The sequence below is a fragment of the Drosophila gunungcola genome, chromosome 3R, assembly GCF_025200985.1.
Source record: "Drosophila gunungcola strain Sukarami chromosome 3R, Dgunungcola_SK_2, whole genome shotgun sequence".
NCBI classification, from domain to species: domain Eukaryota; kingdom Metazoa; phylum Arthropoda; class Insecta; order Diptera; family Drosophilidae; genus Drosophila; species Drosophila gunungcola.
This window is the reverse complement of record NC_069139.1, coordinates 7,755,339-7,773,984: the sequence shown is the minus strand read 5'-3', so window position 1 is coordinate 7,773,984 and position 18,646 is coordinate 7,755,339. Positions and strand designations below refer to the sequence as shown.

General features: G+C 37.4%; 2 protein-coding genes across 2 annotated transcripts; one reads left to right on the top strand and one right to left on the bottom strand.

Moving 5' to 3' along the window:
• Nucleotides 1-5,380: 5,380 nt before the first annotated feature.
• LOC128263797 (fibrinogen-like protein 1) lies at nt 5,381-6,419 on the bottom strand. Its single transcript, XM_052999036.1, has 2 exons — nt 5,703-6,419; nt 5,381-5,641 (listed from the first exon to the last, which is right to left on the bottom strand). Exons 1-2 carry the CDS (start codon nt 6,407-6,409, stop codon nt 5,500-5,502), a joined length of 849 nt encoding a protein of 282 aa, XP_052854996.1. The 5' UTR covers nt 6,410-6,419; the 3' UTR covers nt 5,381-5,499.
• Nucleotides 6,420-15,967: 9,548 nt separating this feature from the next.
• On the top strand, nt 15,968-16,834 carry LOC128257558 (NADH-quinone oxidoreductase subunit B 2). Its single transcript, XM_052988621.1, has 2 exons — nt 15,968-16,066; nt 16,133-16,834. The coding sequence occupies exon 2, from the start codon at nt 16,134-16,136 to the stop codon at nt 16,770-16,772; it is 639 nt and encodes a 212-aa protein (XP_052844581.1). The 5' UTR covers nt 15,968-16,066; nt 16,133; the 3' UTR covers nt 16,773-16,834.
• The last annotated feature ends 1,812 nt before the right edge of the window (nt 16,835-18,646 follow it).

Here is an 18,646-nt window from a genome sequence, read left to right as displayed (position 1 = left end):
ACAGAAATGTTGACGCATCGTAAATTTCCAGTGTTGGCTAGTGCTGCATATTATGCTGTTAAGTTGGCGCGTTGCCTGCAAAATTGAAGCCTGACAAATTTTATGTAAAAATTATTCTTAATTTAAATTATGGTGGATTTATTTGTTTTTATTTTTTAACTTAATATATATTTATTATAATTTTAACTAAGTAGCCGACCAAACTGAACCTTTAACAATTGTATTGAGTATCTAAGAAACTTTTAATAACTTGATTTTTTAATACTTCTATGTACTTTATATAGATTACATTTAACATTTAATATTCCTCTATTTATAAGGGCTCTTTTGCGATTTGAAATTGAATTGCCTTCGGTAAGTGTTTCCGTTTCTCATATTGTTTGAAATGCCCGCAGTTCCTAGTTCTGAAAACGATTCCCGGTTAAATATTTCCTGCATTCTTTCGAATGTGCTCAATTCTAATCCGTATCCGCAGGCCCCCGAAGTCATTTACGTGAATTTCCTCAATTGTTCGGTCATTAACTTTTGCCATTTCGGACCTTAATTGTTGTTCTTTCTTGTTTGTGCCACGAAAACCCCAACCCTTCTCTTATGCAAATGCACAAATTGAGGCAACGGCAATGCATTGCAGTCTGCATTTTGGTTTCGTTTTGGTTTCGTCCCCAACGCAACGCTCGTAATTATGCGCAATTGTTTAGCGTTTAGCTCAGAAAGTTAAACTAACATAATTGATTTTTCATGCCGCGCCACAAGAATTTAAAACAAACTGCACAGGTCATAACAAACAGCCCGGTTCCTAAGTCGAAGAATGCATGTTTGTCGATTTTTTTCTAGACTAGGGTATTTGGGGTAGCTTAGTTATGTTTATAGGTGGCATTTCAAATTGTTTGGCTTTAATATAAAAAAAAAACATTTTTTGACCGGATTTGAATTTTGTAATTTAAATCCTGACAAAAACAAGTTTATCGTTTTCAACAATAATATTTGAATATAATGAAATAACTTGATTCATTCTTAAAACCTTCGGTAGACAAAATTTAAATAACTAACTAAATTTAAAAAATATTGTGTATTGGTATATATTAACAGGATAAATCACAGAAAAGGATATTACAGATTTAGAGTGTGTAGAGTCCAATCTGCGTAATCCTACTTTTAAAACCCCTTCTATCGTCTTTAAGGCCTAGCTAATTTGCATAGTTTTCATGAGTTTTGGGCCAACGGACTGCGTTGCATACTTGGAGGAGCTGCAAATTGCACAAATTACGCTTGACTGCGATTTTCAATTTTCTTCTTTAGAGGACATGCGAACAGTTAACACTCCCAGAGGCACCTGGCTCCCAATATGGGCCTCATATATTTAATGTAATCAGTGTAATTGTCATTGCGATGAGCCGGGGGAATCGGGAGCCGGGTCCCCGATAAATATATATATATATATATATGGAGTTGGAGTCCAATGGAGTCCGATCCTCTCTCTTTGCGGGTCTCACGCATGGCAATTGTATAATTTATCGCTCCAGTTCTAATCGGCAGCTGTCAGGAAGACAGCTGACCAGGTTGGCCGATCTCGGGGGAACGATTTAATTCGCTGGCCATATAAGTCGAAAATTTGTACGTTGATTAACGCGCCAATCGTTTTACACAACAACGTACAAAGTGTCGATGGTCTCCATGTCGTAAAGCCCCGCACTTTGCCTCGTTTTCCTCGCCTTTCCAGCGGCTCCAATCGCAGTTTCATTTTCTCCGTCTCTGTGTGATTTCATTACACTCCAAGCTACACTTAACCAGTTTTTTGGTATAAAAGTGTATAGATATTATAATATATGGTTTATTTCATTTTGTTAAATTTTTAATGTGCATAAAAGTTTTTAAGATTTAAAATGTCTTTTTTTGGGGAAACTTATTATGTTAAAATAATTATAGCAGCGTATTGATTTTTCCCTGTGCATCCGATTGAACAGGAACAGGACCTATATGCGATCATGTGAACCCAGTGCAATGCGTTCCCAGCATGATTACCACTTGCAGATAATATATAGAAATAGGCAGCTGGAAACCTGCTGGGACGCCAAATGAATTAGCTGCCGTTCAAACTGCCGATTGCAATAAAAATAAAGTATGTGAATAAAGATAACCTGGAATATCAATTTCTCGGTTCTATAAAATAGCTTTCAATACATAAAAGAGGTTTGCTTGTGTATAGTTTATAGTTTATTTAATCTATCTAAAATAAGTATAATTTTAAAGCAAGACAAACTTTTAAATTAACATTCTGTATGACAGGACAAAATTTGTAAGTATCAATTTTATACAAAATTATTTATTTTTAGGCATCCCCTAAAACAACACACCCAATAAAAATATCTGAAGGGTATTAGAAATTGGCGAAAGGAAACTTTATATTCGTATAGATAAAATCACATAACTGGAAATGTCGATGTACAAGATATCACTGTAATAAAGTTTTTAATAATATCAAATAATTACTGACAATAAGGAAAATACATGATACTTCATTTTATTTCCACAACAGTTTGTTACAAATTGTATAATGTAATTTGATAAAGACGATCTCATTTTGATTACCAATTAAAAAAACACTATTTCACTATTGACTTTTTAAATGGAAGCGTCCAAATTATATTGCAGTAGATAAAATATTAAAAATTGAAAAAAATGTTAGTACATTTGCTTAAAAATTTTTAAGTAAATTGATATACAAAGGTTAACTAACATGGTTTTTATTTAAAAATCAAAAGAATACCCATATTTTCGGCTACTGTTTAATATTCTTTCCATCTCAACGCATATGTCACCGGATAATCTTCTGCTTATCCCCACTTCGTTTATTTATTCCCTTTGATTTAATTGGATGCCACTTGCTGCAGCAGGACCCCATCAGATTTTTGAGTTTGTCATAATTGCCTTTGCCTCCCTGCAGAAACCTCATCGTTTGTTATATTGAAATGGCTTTTGCCCAAAATCCAGTAGGTAGTTGGTAGGCAGAAGGCCCCAAAAACGACGGCCCAATTATCTTTTGCATTCGGCGAATAATTAGGAGCTTGATTGACATGCGGATAAGGAGACATACACTTGGAATGCCATAGCAAATTATCGAACGGCTACTGTGCTGGTCCTGATCCACAAAAATCAAAGGCCGTAACGACAGCGACAGGAGGCTGGAGCTCTGGAGTTCTGGAATGGTGGAGAGATAAAGAGATGGAGAGGATCGGGATGCGGATCGGGATGCGGATCGGGATGCCGTTGAGGACGACAACGACGCCTTCCATTTATTGGCTGATGATGCTGCGCCTTTGTCTGCACATAGAGTGGTAATCTGATGCTGGGACCGATACAGAAGCCACTCCAAAACAATGACCAGACCGAGTCGGGATGGAAACCCGTTTCTGGCATCGCAGCAATTACAATATGTTTAACTACGTCAGCGCCTTATCTGCGGCTCCAAGGACTTGCACTTGGAGAAATATGTATAATAGGGTTACTTAATCATTAATTTAATATTTTATTCGAGTTTTTAAATTTATAACACTAAATGACTGTCCTTGTGAAAGTATTTTTAATTGATAGATTAGAAATATGGAATTTCATATATTTTCGCTTAGAATGTCAAACAAATTTGAGTTTCTATAATTTGCCTAATTGTTATTTATAGTAATTTGAAAAAATTTTAATTTTACATAAGGCATTTTTTTGTAATCCCTTTAAAAAACACTTTTATATGTTCCTATTATACATTTATATTTTTTAATAAATTAAGCTTATCATTAACAATATATAATTAAGTTAACAACGGCCTATATTACATTTCTGAAAGATATAAGTTATAATTACACCCCTATAAATTTAATGAAAATAATATTAGATATTAAAAAATCTTAGGATTCGGGATTTTATAATGTAATTTTAAAATATGCAGTCTTGTGTTTAATAATTTAGTTCTTGTTTATGAATGAAATTAGTAATATCTCGTGTACTGATAATGTATTAAATACAATGCTTTTTGAAATGTTCTCGTTTAGTTTTAAAACCAAAACGCATAATATTTTCAAGGTGTAAGCCTGGACATTTTGGGACCCACTCCCCCTTCCGTCCAGAATTTTCCCCCGGCCATGTCAGCGATTAATCCAGCCGACTGGCTGCTCCATCAAACCGCTTGTTAGCCTGGATTCGGGTTCGGAATGGTCTTGGGAGCCGCCTCATCATCGATTGTGTTATCGATGGCGTTGCCGGCTTCAGCTCCAGCCTCCGCTTTTGCTTTTGGGACTCGAACTGGCACTGGCACTGGCACTGGCCCGGAATCTCATTTGCGATTAAGTTCTTATGGCCACTGTGCGCATTTCGTGGAAAGTTGGCCAGCAGATCTTTATTGTTCGATTGGTTTATTTATAATAATTAGGTGCGCTGTCCCAGCGACTTTGTTTTGCCTGCACGATGCGAGGAGCTCGTTTACTGGCTACGCTTTTGCTTTTTTTATTTTATTTTATTTTATTTTTATTTTGGTTTATTTTATTTATTTTTCTTGGCTTATCGACCGGTGGCTGGCCCATAAATTCTTTAAGCTCGCACCTTTTTATTGTGCGCACTCACACACGCTGGCTATTTTCTGCCGGCTTCGGCTTCGGCTTCCTTCTTCTGCGCAGATTGCAATCGGCGGCTGCGCATGCGCGAGGACCACAGAAAATGCAGAGGAATACAGAGAAATACGGCCACAGAAACAGAAACAGAAACAGGAACCTGCACCACCGGGTGGAGCGCGTTCCTTTGGTAAATTGCTCACATTAGCAGGTTGTACGACTTATTAAGTAAGCACAATTTGCGTGGCCGCCGCCCAAAAACAAAAAAAAAAGCAACAAAAAAGAGGAAAAAACAAACCAGTAACAAGAGGCATCGGATACTGGATACTGGAAATAATGGGCAGCCGTTAAAGGTGGCGACCAGGAGCCGCCTATCCCGACAAGTGATTGTTTTATAATTGCAATCGCAATTGCAGCTTGCAGTTCGCAGTTCGATCCGCTAAATTGGCCCCGAGTTGTATCGCATCGCATCGTATGGTATCGCATCGTATCCTCTGTTGTTGTGGGCTGGTCGGCGAAATTGATTGCTCAATTACGAGTAGAGCCACCGCCGAAGCGCCTAACGAGTCACACTTGCTGGGCGGAAAATTGTTTTCGAAATTTGTCTGGCTGCGGTCAGCATGGGTGCAGGTAAAACTTAATTGGAGCGGGCTGCAAGAACTCGTCGACTCAAATGAATGCATTATTCTATGTCTGCTAAGTAAGCACAGCGGATTTTAGCAATTTAAGAGTGTTCATATTTAAATAGGTTAAAGTATTGTACATGAACCGAAACAAATTTTATAGTTAAACTAGTTTGGCATATAATATTGTAAGCAACAAAATTTGAAATCTGACAATGTCATCGATTTTTGGTGAATTCTTTTAATTATTTCTTTGAGTGTTTTAATTTGAACTTTACTCAAAACGACTTGGGTCTAATCATCATTTCAGCAAATGCAAGGGAGATCTCAAAATCGTAGTCTTTCCAGGTAGCCCATACAATTCCGTAGCTTTGGCCATCTTCTCTTTTGCCTTTTTTATAGAAATATCCATTAAGCGAGCTGTAAGTTAAATGGTTGTAGTTTATAAAATTGTCATAAGTTTTTGATTCAGTTTTTTAACCTCTGAGCGCAGCTACTAAACCACCAGCCACCGGAGTGAGTTTCAGCGCAATTATCTTCCCCGGAGTCATTGTCCCGATCGAATGTGGAAAACTTCTTTCCCAAGTGAATATCCAGAGAATCTCCGGCGGTACCAGAAAATTTACCCAAAGTTTTCAACTCATACGACTCCTCTTCACTGCCGATTCCAAAATTATCGTAATGAGCATAGCGATGGGTTCCATTAACATCCCGAAGATTAATGTAAAGTTCATGAGGACGTGCTTCAGTCATTTTGTGCAACTTTTCCAGTCCTATAAAAAACTCTTTTTTCACGTCTCCAAAACCATTCTTGTAGTCCTCCCAGCTGCGAGTAAAGTTTTCCGATCCGTCAACACGCCTCTGAATTACCGACCATCCAGAAACAGACGACACACAAGGCACTTTAAATGGTTCCATACCCCGTAACTTTATTTGGTAAATTCCATTTTTACTGCCACTGGGACAGGAATCAGGAAAATTTTCTTCAGTTTCCATGGACTTGATTTGATTCTTTAGATTAATTATTTCTTCCTTTTGTCTTTGTATTTGTTCGTCTTTAAGTATTATGAGATCAAATATGGTTTTAGTTTCGTTTAGGCTTGAATTTGCAAGAGATATGGGTACCTCCACCAAAAGCAAAGAGGAAAGAAATATTATTAACAACCGCGATTTCATTATGCTGAACATCCGAACTGTTCCACTGATCTCTCCCAAATAAACTGAATTTAAGAAGATTAATTTGTATAGACTTGGAAGGCCTAGACATTTGTGAGATAAGGGCTCGTTGCTTCTCAGAATTGAGATCTGCACGAGTTGATCTTAGAATGCCTTTGGAACCATAGGTCATGGAATCATCCAGAAACAGTTTAATTATTAAATTTAGCACTCATTATTCGAACATAATCTGCCAAGTATTTATGGTCAGGCATATGTATAGAACATCTTTCGGACTAAGACTATTATTATTTATTGAGTAACCAAGCAAATTCTTAAGCTAATACTCGAGTACATTGGTAAATAATTCAGAGCAGCTATGTATTCCTTATCAGACTATGACAATTCATAATTTTGGTGCAAGGCAAACCAATCTTTTAGACTTTATACTGGGATTCTCTTTAATCCAGTTAAAATTTAACAATCGCTTATTTTGTTTTTTTTTTTTCTAAAAGAAAACGACATATCCAAACCATTTTGTGAAGATGTTGTTATTTAAATACAAGCTGTAAATAATATAATATTGCATTATAATGAATAAAATCTAATTAAATTAGATTGCCAGTTTATTTGAACTATAATATAAACATTTATTTTCCGCTCATTCAGAGATAGGGGCATATTTGAATTGACAATTGCGACACGAGGCAGCGCAGCAAATTAAATACGAAATATTTGCGGATCGGGCGATTTAGGCACCCAGATTAGCCAAAGCCAGAAAAGCGCGACAAAAATGGCGCTAAGCCCGCAGAGAGACAATAAGAGCCACAAGTTATAGTCACAGTAGTAGCTGCCTGGCATTAGGGTGAAATCGAGAAATGAAACTGGACCAGTTTGAGCGGAAGCAACCGCAACCGATGGCTTGTGATGAGGATGGAGCTCTGGATCTTGGGAGTTGGAGCTAAACTGAAGCTGAAGCTGAATCTTGGATCTGCTACTTCGACTGAGGCCGCTGTCTGCGGGCACGTAAGAAATTTCATACTAATTGGCATAAATACCAAGTGTTGGGGAGAGAGACGTTGCTCGCTTTGGCCCGGCGACACTGACAAACTGACGAACTGACAAACTGACGGACTGACATTGAGCCGGGGCAAAAAAAAATATTTTTACAGTCCAACTTCCCAAGTCAAATATTTTTTAACAATTTAATAATCGAGTGTTTAAAATATAAATTTTTCTAAACTAAAACTATCTATTACATTAAAAAAAATTTGTTTTTAATAATTATAAATTAGTTTTATACATTTGTAAAAAAAATATAATTTATAAGCCAGTCAACAATTTTGAAGTTTCAATTATCATGGGAAAGTGGTTTAGGTTTAAATAAATTAATACCTTCTCGTGTATTTTTATTTAAAATATAAGTTTTACTTTAAAGCTCTCAACTTAAATGTAATGTTTAAATTTCATAATGTTTTATACAATTATGTGTACAATTTTTTGATTCAGAAATAATTAATCATGCCTTGCAAATTCAGTGAATTTTAAAATTAATTGAGTGGGGCATATACTTCTTAGCGACGCTCGACTGTAAATAAAAACAAAGAGCGAGAGGCAAGCGCTTGTCGATGAGATCTTCACCTTGGCAATCATTAATCGTCTGCCAGCGACATAATATCGATGATGGAGCTGTGTCTCCAGCGTCTCTCGTCTAAGCCAGTTTTGGTTTTTTATTTTATTTGGCTTGGTTTGGTTTGGTTTTATTTGTACTTCTTTCGATCGCTCCGCTCGTTGGCCGCGTGCAATGCTGGAATGCTCATCGAACCAATTGAAATTGCTGTGACAACAATAAAAATTCAACTTTGGGGCCTCTTTTTGCTGCAATGTTGCCGTGGATGTTGTTGCGGGGCAGCAACAGTTGCTGCTGCCATTGCTCATTGCCCATTGCCATTGCTGCCGTTGCCGTTGTTGTCGACGGTTTACCGTCTGCTTGACTGACTGACAATTAGACGTTGCTAAAATGTTGACTGATCAAGCGATTTGTAGCTGTAAATTCATCTCTATTTCGCTCGCCAGCGAGATTTCATGTCTGCTGCCTGGGAATGCTGCTGGTTTTTCTTTACTTTTGAAAACCTCCCAACACTCTTTTTTATTGGCTTTGTCTGGTGGTGTTCATTGGTTCAATGGTTGTCCTGCCTGGCGGCTACTTGTCGCTGTTAAAATCCAATTAATCGAACAATTTACTTTGGTGCGTCTAGCGATGGTGTTGCTATTGCCCGGTTATCTGAGCACGGGCACGGGCTTAGATGAGGGATAATGGGTAGGCGTTTGGTATCCATACAGCCGGATAACTTCCAGAATTAAGCACACTCTTAAGCATAATGTTACTTATTCCTATTGGATAGTTGCATATTTATATGCTTAAAATATAATTGAAATATTTAAATTTGAACGTTTTAGTCGAAATCTATTTAAACGTCATATTTAAATGATTGAAAATATTTTTTTCAAAACTCTTAGTTTACAGTTTGCCTTCTTATACAACTCTGTGTTTACGTATATGATGTTATTAAAAATGTCTTGTGTAGAATATTTATATAAGGAAAAGCATTTTACTAGAGCTTGCCATACATTTATTTCTGTATCCATATTCTAATTAAGTAAAATAATAAAAACTTATAGACCCATTCACTTTTATATTCAGCTCCCAAATCACTAACATGTGTTCACATTTATTAGCTAATTACGCCGCATTGTAGGCGATCACTTTCCAGCGAGTCCCGAGTTACTTTCCCGACCTGACCCTTTCCATTTGCTAACGATCTGTAAGTGTTAAGACATAAATTACGAACCGTCTGCAACATGACAGGGCTACAAAATGTGGACTCTTTCGACCCGGCCCCCAAAACAAATGGTCGGCCACCCCTTTGGCTGGCATCCAAGCATGATTAGTGTCAATTTTTGTCACTTTAATAGCCTCGTTTATGCCCCTCAAGCCTTGGCTAAAGCCGTTCGCTTTGGGCTTTGGGCCTCGTTTCTTGCGACTGCATTAAAAAAGGAAGTGTGCCCTATAAAATAGGCCAAAAAAGGCCGCCTCACTGCAGCGCAACGTTTTCATTAATAGACGCTCGAATATCAAAGTGAAAAACTTCAGAGTCGAGCCGCTACGCCCGCCCCATTAAACCACAAAATTTATTGCGCCAACTAAAACGAAATCTCGGCATATCTGACAACCGAAACGGCGCGGGGAATAATGTGAAGTTGGAGTTCGGGAGCCAAATCCGCGATCCTTTGGACCGGGAACAACTTAATTCAAGTGTTGTCACTTTGTCGTGTCCCACAAAACGCTGAAAACGCTGATCATTAATTTTCAAGTGTAACTTTTATTAGGTATTTAAATGCGTGTGAGCATCAGGCCAATGGCAACATGCCGCATCCCATAAATTCGTCGGGCGGTGCATCTTTTTATGCCACTCCACATATATAGCATTTGGCCACATGTTGCAGTAGTCGCCCCAGCCAGCGTGTCGCACATACTTGAGATTGCATTAGTCCGTTTACACCCCCCAAAAAATAAATATGGGGGAAAATCTCTGGAGGGGGACAACACTTCAGGGGAGCGGAGAGTGATCAATGCCGCCTCATCTGCCCGTTCACAACCCATTGCATTAATAATCCATAACGCTGGGATCGGAGACTAGAGATGACAACGTGATTTTTGGGTAAAATATTTTAAAATATATATTATCATGACATTAGTAGCCATTTATTCAAATTTAAAATAATACTAAGGGTACAGGAAATCTTTCTTAAGCTGACCAAAAATTTAAATTTTTGGCTAATAACTCGACAAAAAATTAGGTATGTCAAACCTAATATTATTTATTTTTTATATGATCAAGTATGTTAGCAAATTTACAATTTTATTTTTTAATCGTTTAATGTTTACCTTAATATTTGATATACTTATATTGAACAAATTTAAAATTACATAAAAGAAAATCACACATCTAGTTCATCTCTAGTTGCCACCCACGGAAGCTGGGCATCCAAACTATACGCCTAATGTCGATAAATCAAGACTGCGAGTGGATGGAAGCAAACGAGATGCGACACCTCCACTTCACTTCGGAATATGTGGAGTCCCTACTTGAAAATCGGGTGAAATATTGTCGCTGCTAATGCTGTTAATGAAACAACGTAATTATGTATTAGGAGGGGACGCACGGATATATGGAGCACCCTACTTAGGGGAAGAGTCCGGGTCGCGAAGCACATTAATTATCCGCCCAGGGAGCGGAGGAAAAGTGAAAGTGCGGTCGAAAAGAAAATAATACAGACCGAAAACAAACAAACGAAAAACAAAGACAAATACAAATGTTCGGGGTAAGTGATGTGAATGTGACATTGTGTATTAAAATGATTTTGTGTTTTTTACATAATAACCGCAACATGAGCTTCAAAGAAAGCCGACTTTGTTGTTTTTTAAAGGTTTTCGGGAAAAAATAATACAGTATTTATTCCCATTAGGTGAAAGTTGCATTGCTACAATATGTGTATTTGCAAATATTAAAAAAAAAAGATTAGGAAATCTTTGAAAAATTTAGAATACAATCATAAGGAACCAATTGTCAACACTTTATGGTAATTAAGGAATTTAAATATATCTACTGTATAATTACCCCCAAGATGAAGCTGTTGATCAAATTATTCGCAAATTAAGCAGAATGTTAGCTGAAATCAGCAGGCGGTCGCCACGCCCATAAAAAGGCGGAGGTGTTATGCTTGAACTCATCTGAACTCAAGCGAAAAGTCGACGAGTGGAGTATTCCGTCTGTTTAGTTGTTGCTTTTGCCCCGCGGCGTTTGTCATGCGCTTAGATAACATTGTCATTAATCGTTCGTAATTAATTATCGGCTTTGGACTTGGCTTTATTTTAAAGTAGTTATTATTATAACGAACTGTCAACACCTACTTAAACAGAGCGGTGGAGCTGCAGCCCCTCCCATTCGTCTTGCTGCCTCCTTTTTAGTGTTGTCCATTTAGCTATTATTTAGCATATTCTGGATTGTTATTTAAAATGTTAAAAAATTGTATTATTTTTAAACTTATAATGATTGGCATTGAATTTTGTCTTATCTTTATTAATTTATCGTTTTGCATTCAAGATTGTCGTATATATTTTTAGTTAAGGCCTTACTTTATTTATTTTATTAAGAATTCTAAATGTATATACAAAAAAAATATTATTTCAGCTGTATTGAGCTTTGAGTACTTTTTCGTAAACTTATCGTTTATTGTTATTAAAATCTTTAAAGTACTATTTTTCAATTCCACATTAAAATTGAGGAATCATTTTGAATATTTAATATTAGTTAATCTTATAAGATTTCAAATTAGAAATCGCATGTAAATAAGAATCTTTTTCAGAATATTTGGTTTCTATTGATACATTTTGTTAAGTTTTTTTAGCTATATTTTCCCAAACCGACACCGCAGCTTCCCCACCTCCCATTTGGGTGGTCGGACACTCTGACTGACGGTGGCCCGCCTCGAAAAGTCGAAAACTCGTTTGTCCCGCTCTCCGTTCCCGGCATGTGTAAATGTATGTTAATTTGCCGATCGTTAAATACGAAAATTTGTTGGTTTTATTGTCAGCTGGGCTTTGGTTTTTTTGTCTTTTGCATCTTTAATTGGTTAACCATATGGTTTCGATCTGATTTGTTTGCGTTAACCTGTAACTTTGGTTTGGCTTCTTGTGTGGGGTTGTTAAATTAGCGTTTATCTGGCGAACATTAAGGCTTAATTGCGGCTTATCGTTGGCTGTAGCAAGTTGGGCGATCGGAAATTAAGAAATAACTATACCATATATCAGGTTTATAGAATTTAAGTTTGTTTGACTGCATTACAACTTCTGTCTCAATGGGGAGAAAGACAACAGCAATTGCACAACATTCTTGCTGAAAACTATCATCTTAAAGAACACTCAGCATTTGTTTTGGCTTCTCCTTCCCCTTCTTAAGAAAACATTGGCACAATTGGAATTTAATGGAGTCAATTTGGTGTTTGGTGATGCATAAACTGGCCAAAACCAATGGTTTGGTGTGAGTTCTGTTGAATGCAAAGAGCTCCAGAAGTCACAATGAAAACGGAAAGCTGGCAGTGTTGTTGCACAAAGAAAAACATTTGAATTTTCTTAAAGAATGTTTGTTGGTTTATTTGTACAATTACATTTCGGATATTTTAGGTAGAACAAATCTAATAATGAAGGTTAAGATACAATAATATTTTTCATGAACAAGTAAAAAAGAAATAAATATAAAAATTTTATATTTTTGCTTAGGCTTAAAATTGTATTAAAAAATATATGTTAATTTTAATATTGGAGATGAGGTGTTTATCTCTGTTGATCTATCAGATATCAAGTATATTTATATAAAAATCTACAAATATTTCTGATCATTTTTCCCTCTGTGATCTTGTCAATGTTGCTCCTGTTGTTGATGTTGCTCCTGTGGATGTTGCTGCTGCTGCCCGCTAACAATGCAGATCAAGAGATGAGCGCGTCCATTTCGGTCTGCGGATCGGCCATTGTTCCACTTGGCATGTTGTTTTAGGAGTTCACTAAAAAGACAAATGTGGTGTGTGGATGCGGGGGCTGAGTTTCGGTTAGTAAGCCAGAAAGCCTGCCAGCCAGCGCGTGTTAGTTCCACTCGTTAAGGATTTACGAGCAATTTTTATCACTTTGAGGATCGCTGACAAATCCGGCAACAACAGCAGCCTGCTAGCAGCAACAATGCAATGCAACATGCGCATAATAATGGCAAGTTGTCCGGCACACACAGCTATATGTATATGTATATATATAATGATGTATGTATAGTCCATATCGTGGATATATGCTATATGCTATGAGCCATGAGACAGGAAGCGCGCTCGGCTGTCTCATCGTTGTCGCTGATGTGGCCAAAAGTGGCCAATAAAACCCCAGCGACGATGTCACCAAACAGCAGCAGCAACAATTGCAGCAACTGTTGCTGTTGCTATTGCAGTTGCGCCAACGATGACGACGAATTATAGCAAAGTAATCGCAGTGGACTCTGCAGTTGCAACTGCAGCTTTTGTCCATTTTTATCATACCCTTACACAGGACATTCCTAGTTTTACTCTGGCTTAAAAGTTGCAAACACAAACAGTAAAACAAAATAATAAGAAGTAGGTAACTTAAAATTGTATTCCTTTATAAAAGTAACTCTTGCAAAAGTGTGAGAGTGTATCTAAAAATGTTTAATTTTTTTAAGCATTTCAATTCTCCAAAAAACCAATACCAAAAATGATTATTAAATTTGCAAATTGTTTTAAATTTAAAGTGCTTCGATTATATTAAATTCACCAAGAGAAAAATCCCTTAGTAAAATTAAACATTGAAATATTTGAATGTAACATTGTTTTCAAAATAGAAACTTAATTTAAATAAACTAAAAACATGATAATGTTATTAATAATATATCTAATTTAAAACTAGGTTGTTTCAAAACTTAAAATTTTAAATAAAAGTTTAACACACCAGTTTTAATTTTTAATAATAATTGTTCATTAAAGAACACCAAGGAACATTTTTCTTTTTATTAATATTTTTTAACTTTGGCATTAATTTATCACATATTAAATCTTCAAGGGTATTCAAAATGTTCCTATCATTTCATCATTTTGTCCTTGCCTTTATTTATTTATTTCGCATCTCTCTTTTCGTTTTTCATACATTTTCCTTGGCCAATATCGTTGGCGGCTTTTGGCGTTGATTTCCCTTCCAATTTATGTGACATATTGATTTTAAATTGATGATAGTCTATTTTGCGTTGGCCAGCCATCGGAGGAGCGAACAAAGCCGAACGAAACCAATTTATTTTAGCCATTTTAAATTGGCATTTTTGCTGCGTACCCGCTGCATTTGGCCAATGCGTTCGAGCCGGGCTTATATGACTTCATCAGCGGTTTATTGTCGAGGCAGACGAGCTGGCTGGATGGTTAGCTGGCTAGCTGGCTAACTGGATGGCTGGCTGGCTGGGAAAAACGCTGCTGTGCAGAATTCCCTGCTCCATTCATAGGTGCGCATTTAAATGCAAATTTAATTCAATTAATGATGCATCAAATGCAGCCAATGCCTAATTGCCATGCGATGATCGTCGTCAGTGGCTGTTGCCTGTCTGCCGTCTCCTGTTTGTATTCTCTTTTTGTATATTTTTTTCTATTGCTCATCCTGAAGGATTCTTGGACAGTCTGCAAAACCAGCAGCTGCTGCTTGACAATATTGATGATTTAGTAGTTGCTGCCGTTTTGTTGTCGTGCCAGTGGCACCATAGGCGTAATTAGACAAGCATTGTGCAAAAGCGTTAATTAAAAACCGCAAAAAGACACAGCAGCCGCAGTGGCAGTTGCCATTTTTCCACCGAGTATTGACTGCCAGCTGCGCCAGCGCCATGCTTGCAATCTCACACTTGGAAATATATTTCTACAAGTCTTAAGCTAAACGTGATTAAATCAATTGAAATCACTTATTTTTTTCCTAACAAATTTTGGAACCAAATATGACCAAAATATGAACAAAACAAATTATAACTTTTAAAAGGTTAAAAAGATATTAAATATAATATTGCATCAATTTGTAACCAATTTATCCAAACTCATAGTTTGAAGAAACTGTTTTTAAATGTCTTTAATTTGTCAGATAATTTAGTTATATTTCAGTAAAATTTCTGTTAAAATCGCAGAATATTCTCAAAATTTGTTCGTCTATTATTTCTACAAGTGCATCTTCCTTATTGTCGCCTCTGTAATGAGCCCGAGCAGCGATTGCGTAAGCTCTCCGCGGATGCATCTGCTCCAAGGCCCCTTTTTCCTGTTCCCTGGCCCAAGTGCCAAGTCCCAGATTGCATGTCTCCAGGTCCTCGGGTCCCATTAAATACCCAAGTACAGCAGCGGGGGCTGGCGCTGCTGCAATCAGCTAATAATTTCCTTTTAAATGATCTCTACTCGAACCTCGATGAATGGAGGCCCCATCTTCATGCGTATTTATGAGCCCGTCGATTCCTGTTCGCTGTCCGCCCAGCGTTTAAGTGTCTAGGTTTTTCGATTGATTTTGACGCCAAGCGGTGGCGTTAAGGGAAGCCAAATGGGATTTAGAGCTGAATAATATATATATATATACAACTTTAAAAGGGGTCGGGCTAAGGTGTAAAATTGTATCGTAAATTATTAATCGTCTATTTTATAATATGTCTAAAAAGGCCATAACTATAAAGAGCGCAGTTAGGAAAAGAATAAACTGAGATTTGTAAATATTTATTATACTAGGAAAGCAATTATTATTATATGCACTTAGTTTTGGCATGAATGGCATCCAAAATATCTTTAAAAATAGTAACAAATCATACGCTGGTAGTTTTATTTGCTCTAATAGATCCAGAATTTTCATTACAAAGCTATTAAATTTGTTATATTATAAACTAATTTTAATGATTTTTCGTTTAAAATATTTAAATTTAATTTAAATATTTCCACTTAGTCTTAATACAAAAGTATTTTCCTTTCGAAGCTATTTAGCCTGCAAACTTATTTTTATGTATGTTTACTTTCGTTGTAAAATATGTCAAATACAGACGGTCATTAACAATATCTCAAAATAAGCAAGTAAGTTTTCATATTTTCATTCATTGCTTGAACAGAAAAAAATTGAGATACCTTAAATCTTGTTAGGATGATAAGTTCCCTGTTCTTATCCAAGAATGCTGGCAAGCTGCTGCTTTCCCGTGGCTCAGCAATCCAATCCCAGTGGATTCGTGCTCAGAAGACCATGCCGGTGTACGATTACTCCTGCCAGAACCCTCCAAAGTGGGGCTACTCGCCTTTTGGGAGGGATCAGAAATCCTGGGGCGAGTGGACCTGTGCCAGGTTGGACGATCTGCTGAACTGGGGTCGCAAGGGATCGCTGTGGCCTGTGACCTTTGGCCTGGCCTGTTGTGCCGTGGAAATGATGCACATTGCAGCTCCTCGATATGACATGGATCGTTTTGGCGTGGTTTTTCGGGCCTCTCCTCGCCAGGGAGACGTCCTGATTGTGGCCGGCACTTTGACCAACAAAATGGCACCAGCTTTTCGGAAGATATACGACCAGATGCCGGAACCCAGGTGGGTCATCTCGATGGGAAGTTGCGCCAACGGCGGTGGCTACTACCACTACTCGTACTCGGTGGTTCGCGGCTGCGATCGAATTGTTCCGGTGGATATCTACGTGCCCGGATGTCCACCCACCGCTGAGGCCTTAATGTACGGTATTCTGCAGCTGCAGAAGAAAGTCAAGCGGATGAGGACACTGCAGATGTGGTACCGGAAGTAAGCCATAACATGAAAAAGAGTTAAGGAAGTAAACGGCCAAAGAGTGGCGATTCCAATTAATAAATTATAATAATAATTGAGTAACTATAGTTTGAGATCTCTTGGTTGTTTACCTATTTTTACCTGTTAACATAGTCAATAGGGTAGGGAAATGAATTAAAACGACAGAGTTTAATAAGACTTATTATTTTTCAGCAAGTATTAAACTACAGTTCCTTTAAGAAAATTTTGGTTATTTCAAAAATATAGGAACCCGTAATACTATGATTTGTGTTTTTTTTTTTTGAGTGATTTAGAGTAGGTTCCACTTGATCCTACTATAAGCTGATCTGCCTTACCCAAAACAGAGTCAAAGAGTTAAGCGCATCAGTTCCAGCACCTCCAGAAAATTCTTAGTTCAAAAAGTCGCTTAGTCAGCGAAAAAGGGCTCGTGCTCACCTGCACCTGAATGACGTTGAGGATCAATTTTAGGTTCAAAAAAACTATCTGCGGAGAGAGTCCTGCAGACAATGTCCAGAGACAATAAACACTTATGGCGGCACTGACTCTCAAGTGCCGATGAAATATGAAGGGTTCTTGAAACATATGAAAGGATTTCGTTGTTTGCCTCCCGAACAAAATCCCTAAAATCCTTTTTGCGAATCTGCCGACACCGAGCACTTGAACTTGGTGGGAACATCATTAAATCCTCGCTCGAGTGCGGTGAGTGCATTAAATTGTAGGACAACTATCGCATTAGTGTAATCCATGTGCGACACACCCACAAAACTGGGAGATCGGGGCTGAATGGAAACTCTCGAACCTGAAAGACATGAATGAAGGACCTCATTCATTGAGCCCGGAGAAAAGGACCTGCACTCAAAGGTCCGAGACAAAAGCGCAGCAGGCAGCCCGCTGATCCTCGGGGATCCTGGGAATCCGTTCGTGACTCGGACAATTCCAGCGAATAATTATGGCTGCGAGGAAAAATTAACTTGTCTCAATCGCACAGCAATAAAATTAATAACAAAGCCACTGGCAACATGATTGCCTCCATTGTGAAGGCATTAAATAAATTTAACAGCTCAATGACTTGTCGAAAGGTGCAGGGAGAATCAGGAGAATCGGAATCAGTGGAGCGTTCGCGGCCAGGCAACCATATCTTAATTAGCGGACCACGGCCTACATTAACCTTAATTTTTGCTCTTTTTTATTTTACCAATTTCTGCTTAATTGCGGCGCCGAGGCGCCAACGAAAAAGCTTCACAGATGTACTGAGAAAATATTTCTGTTTACTAAAATAACCAAAAAAAAAATATTAAATATATGTTTTGAGTTAAGCTAATTGAAAATTAAGTTCCCTTTTAAATTTGCTGAAATAAACTTCTTTAATATTTAATTTTTGTTATATATTTACCATTAACCGCTTTAAAATATTATCAATTACTTAAACTCATAAAAAGAATTTTAAAATATTTAACGAATTTGTATATTCCTAAATTTATTGGGTTATAATTTTCTCTCCCATTTGTGTTTAGCTTTGGTGAGTTATATTTCTCTATAAACACTTTTTGTACACTCACATAATTTATTAGGTAATATCTTCTCTTAGATATTTAAATAATTTTAAGCCTTGATAATACTTTTTTTCAGTGAACTTTCAGTGGCTCTTTCGCAACAATTTTCAGTGGAGTGTCCAGCGGCGCATGCTCAGGAATTGCACTTGAGTGAAAATCTGGTAATCTGGGGCCGGGGTTACGACCACCGAGGTGGGTCCTACCTGCAGATCCATAGCTCGTCAGCGATTGTAACCCCCTTTTCTACCCTATGGATATGGGTATGGGTACGGGCAATCTTCCACGGGTCATAAATTACGTCAGACAACTTCGGGCAGAT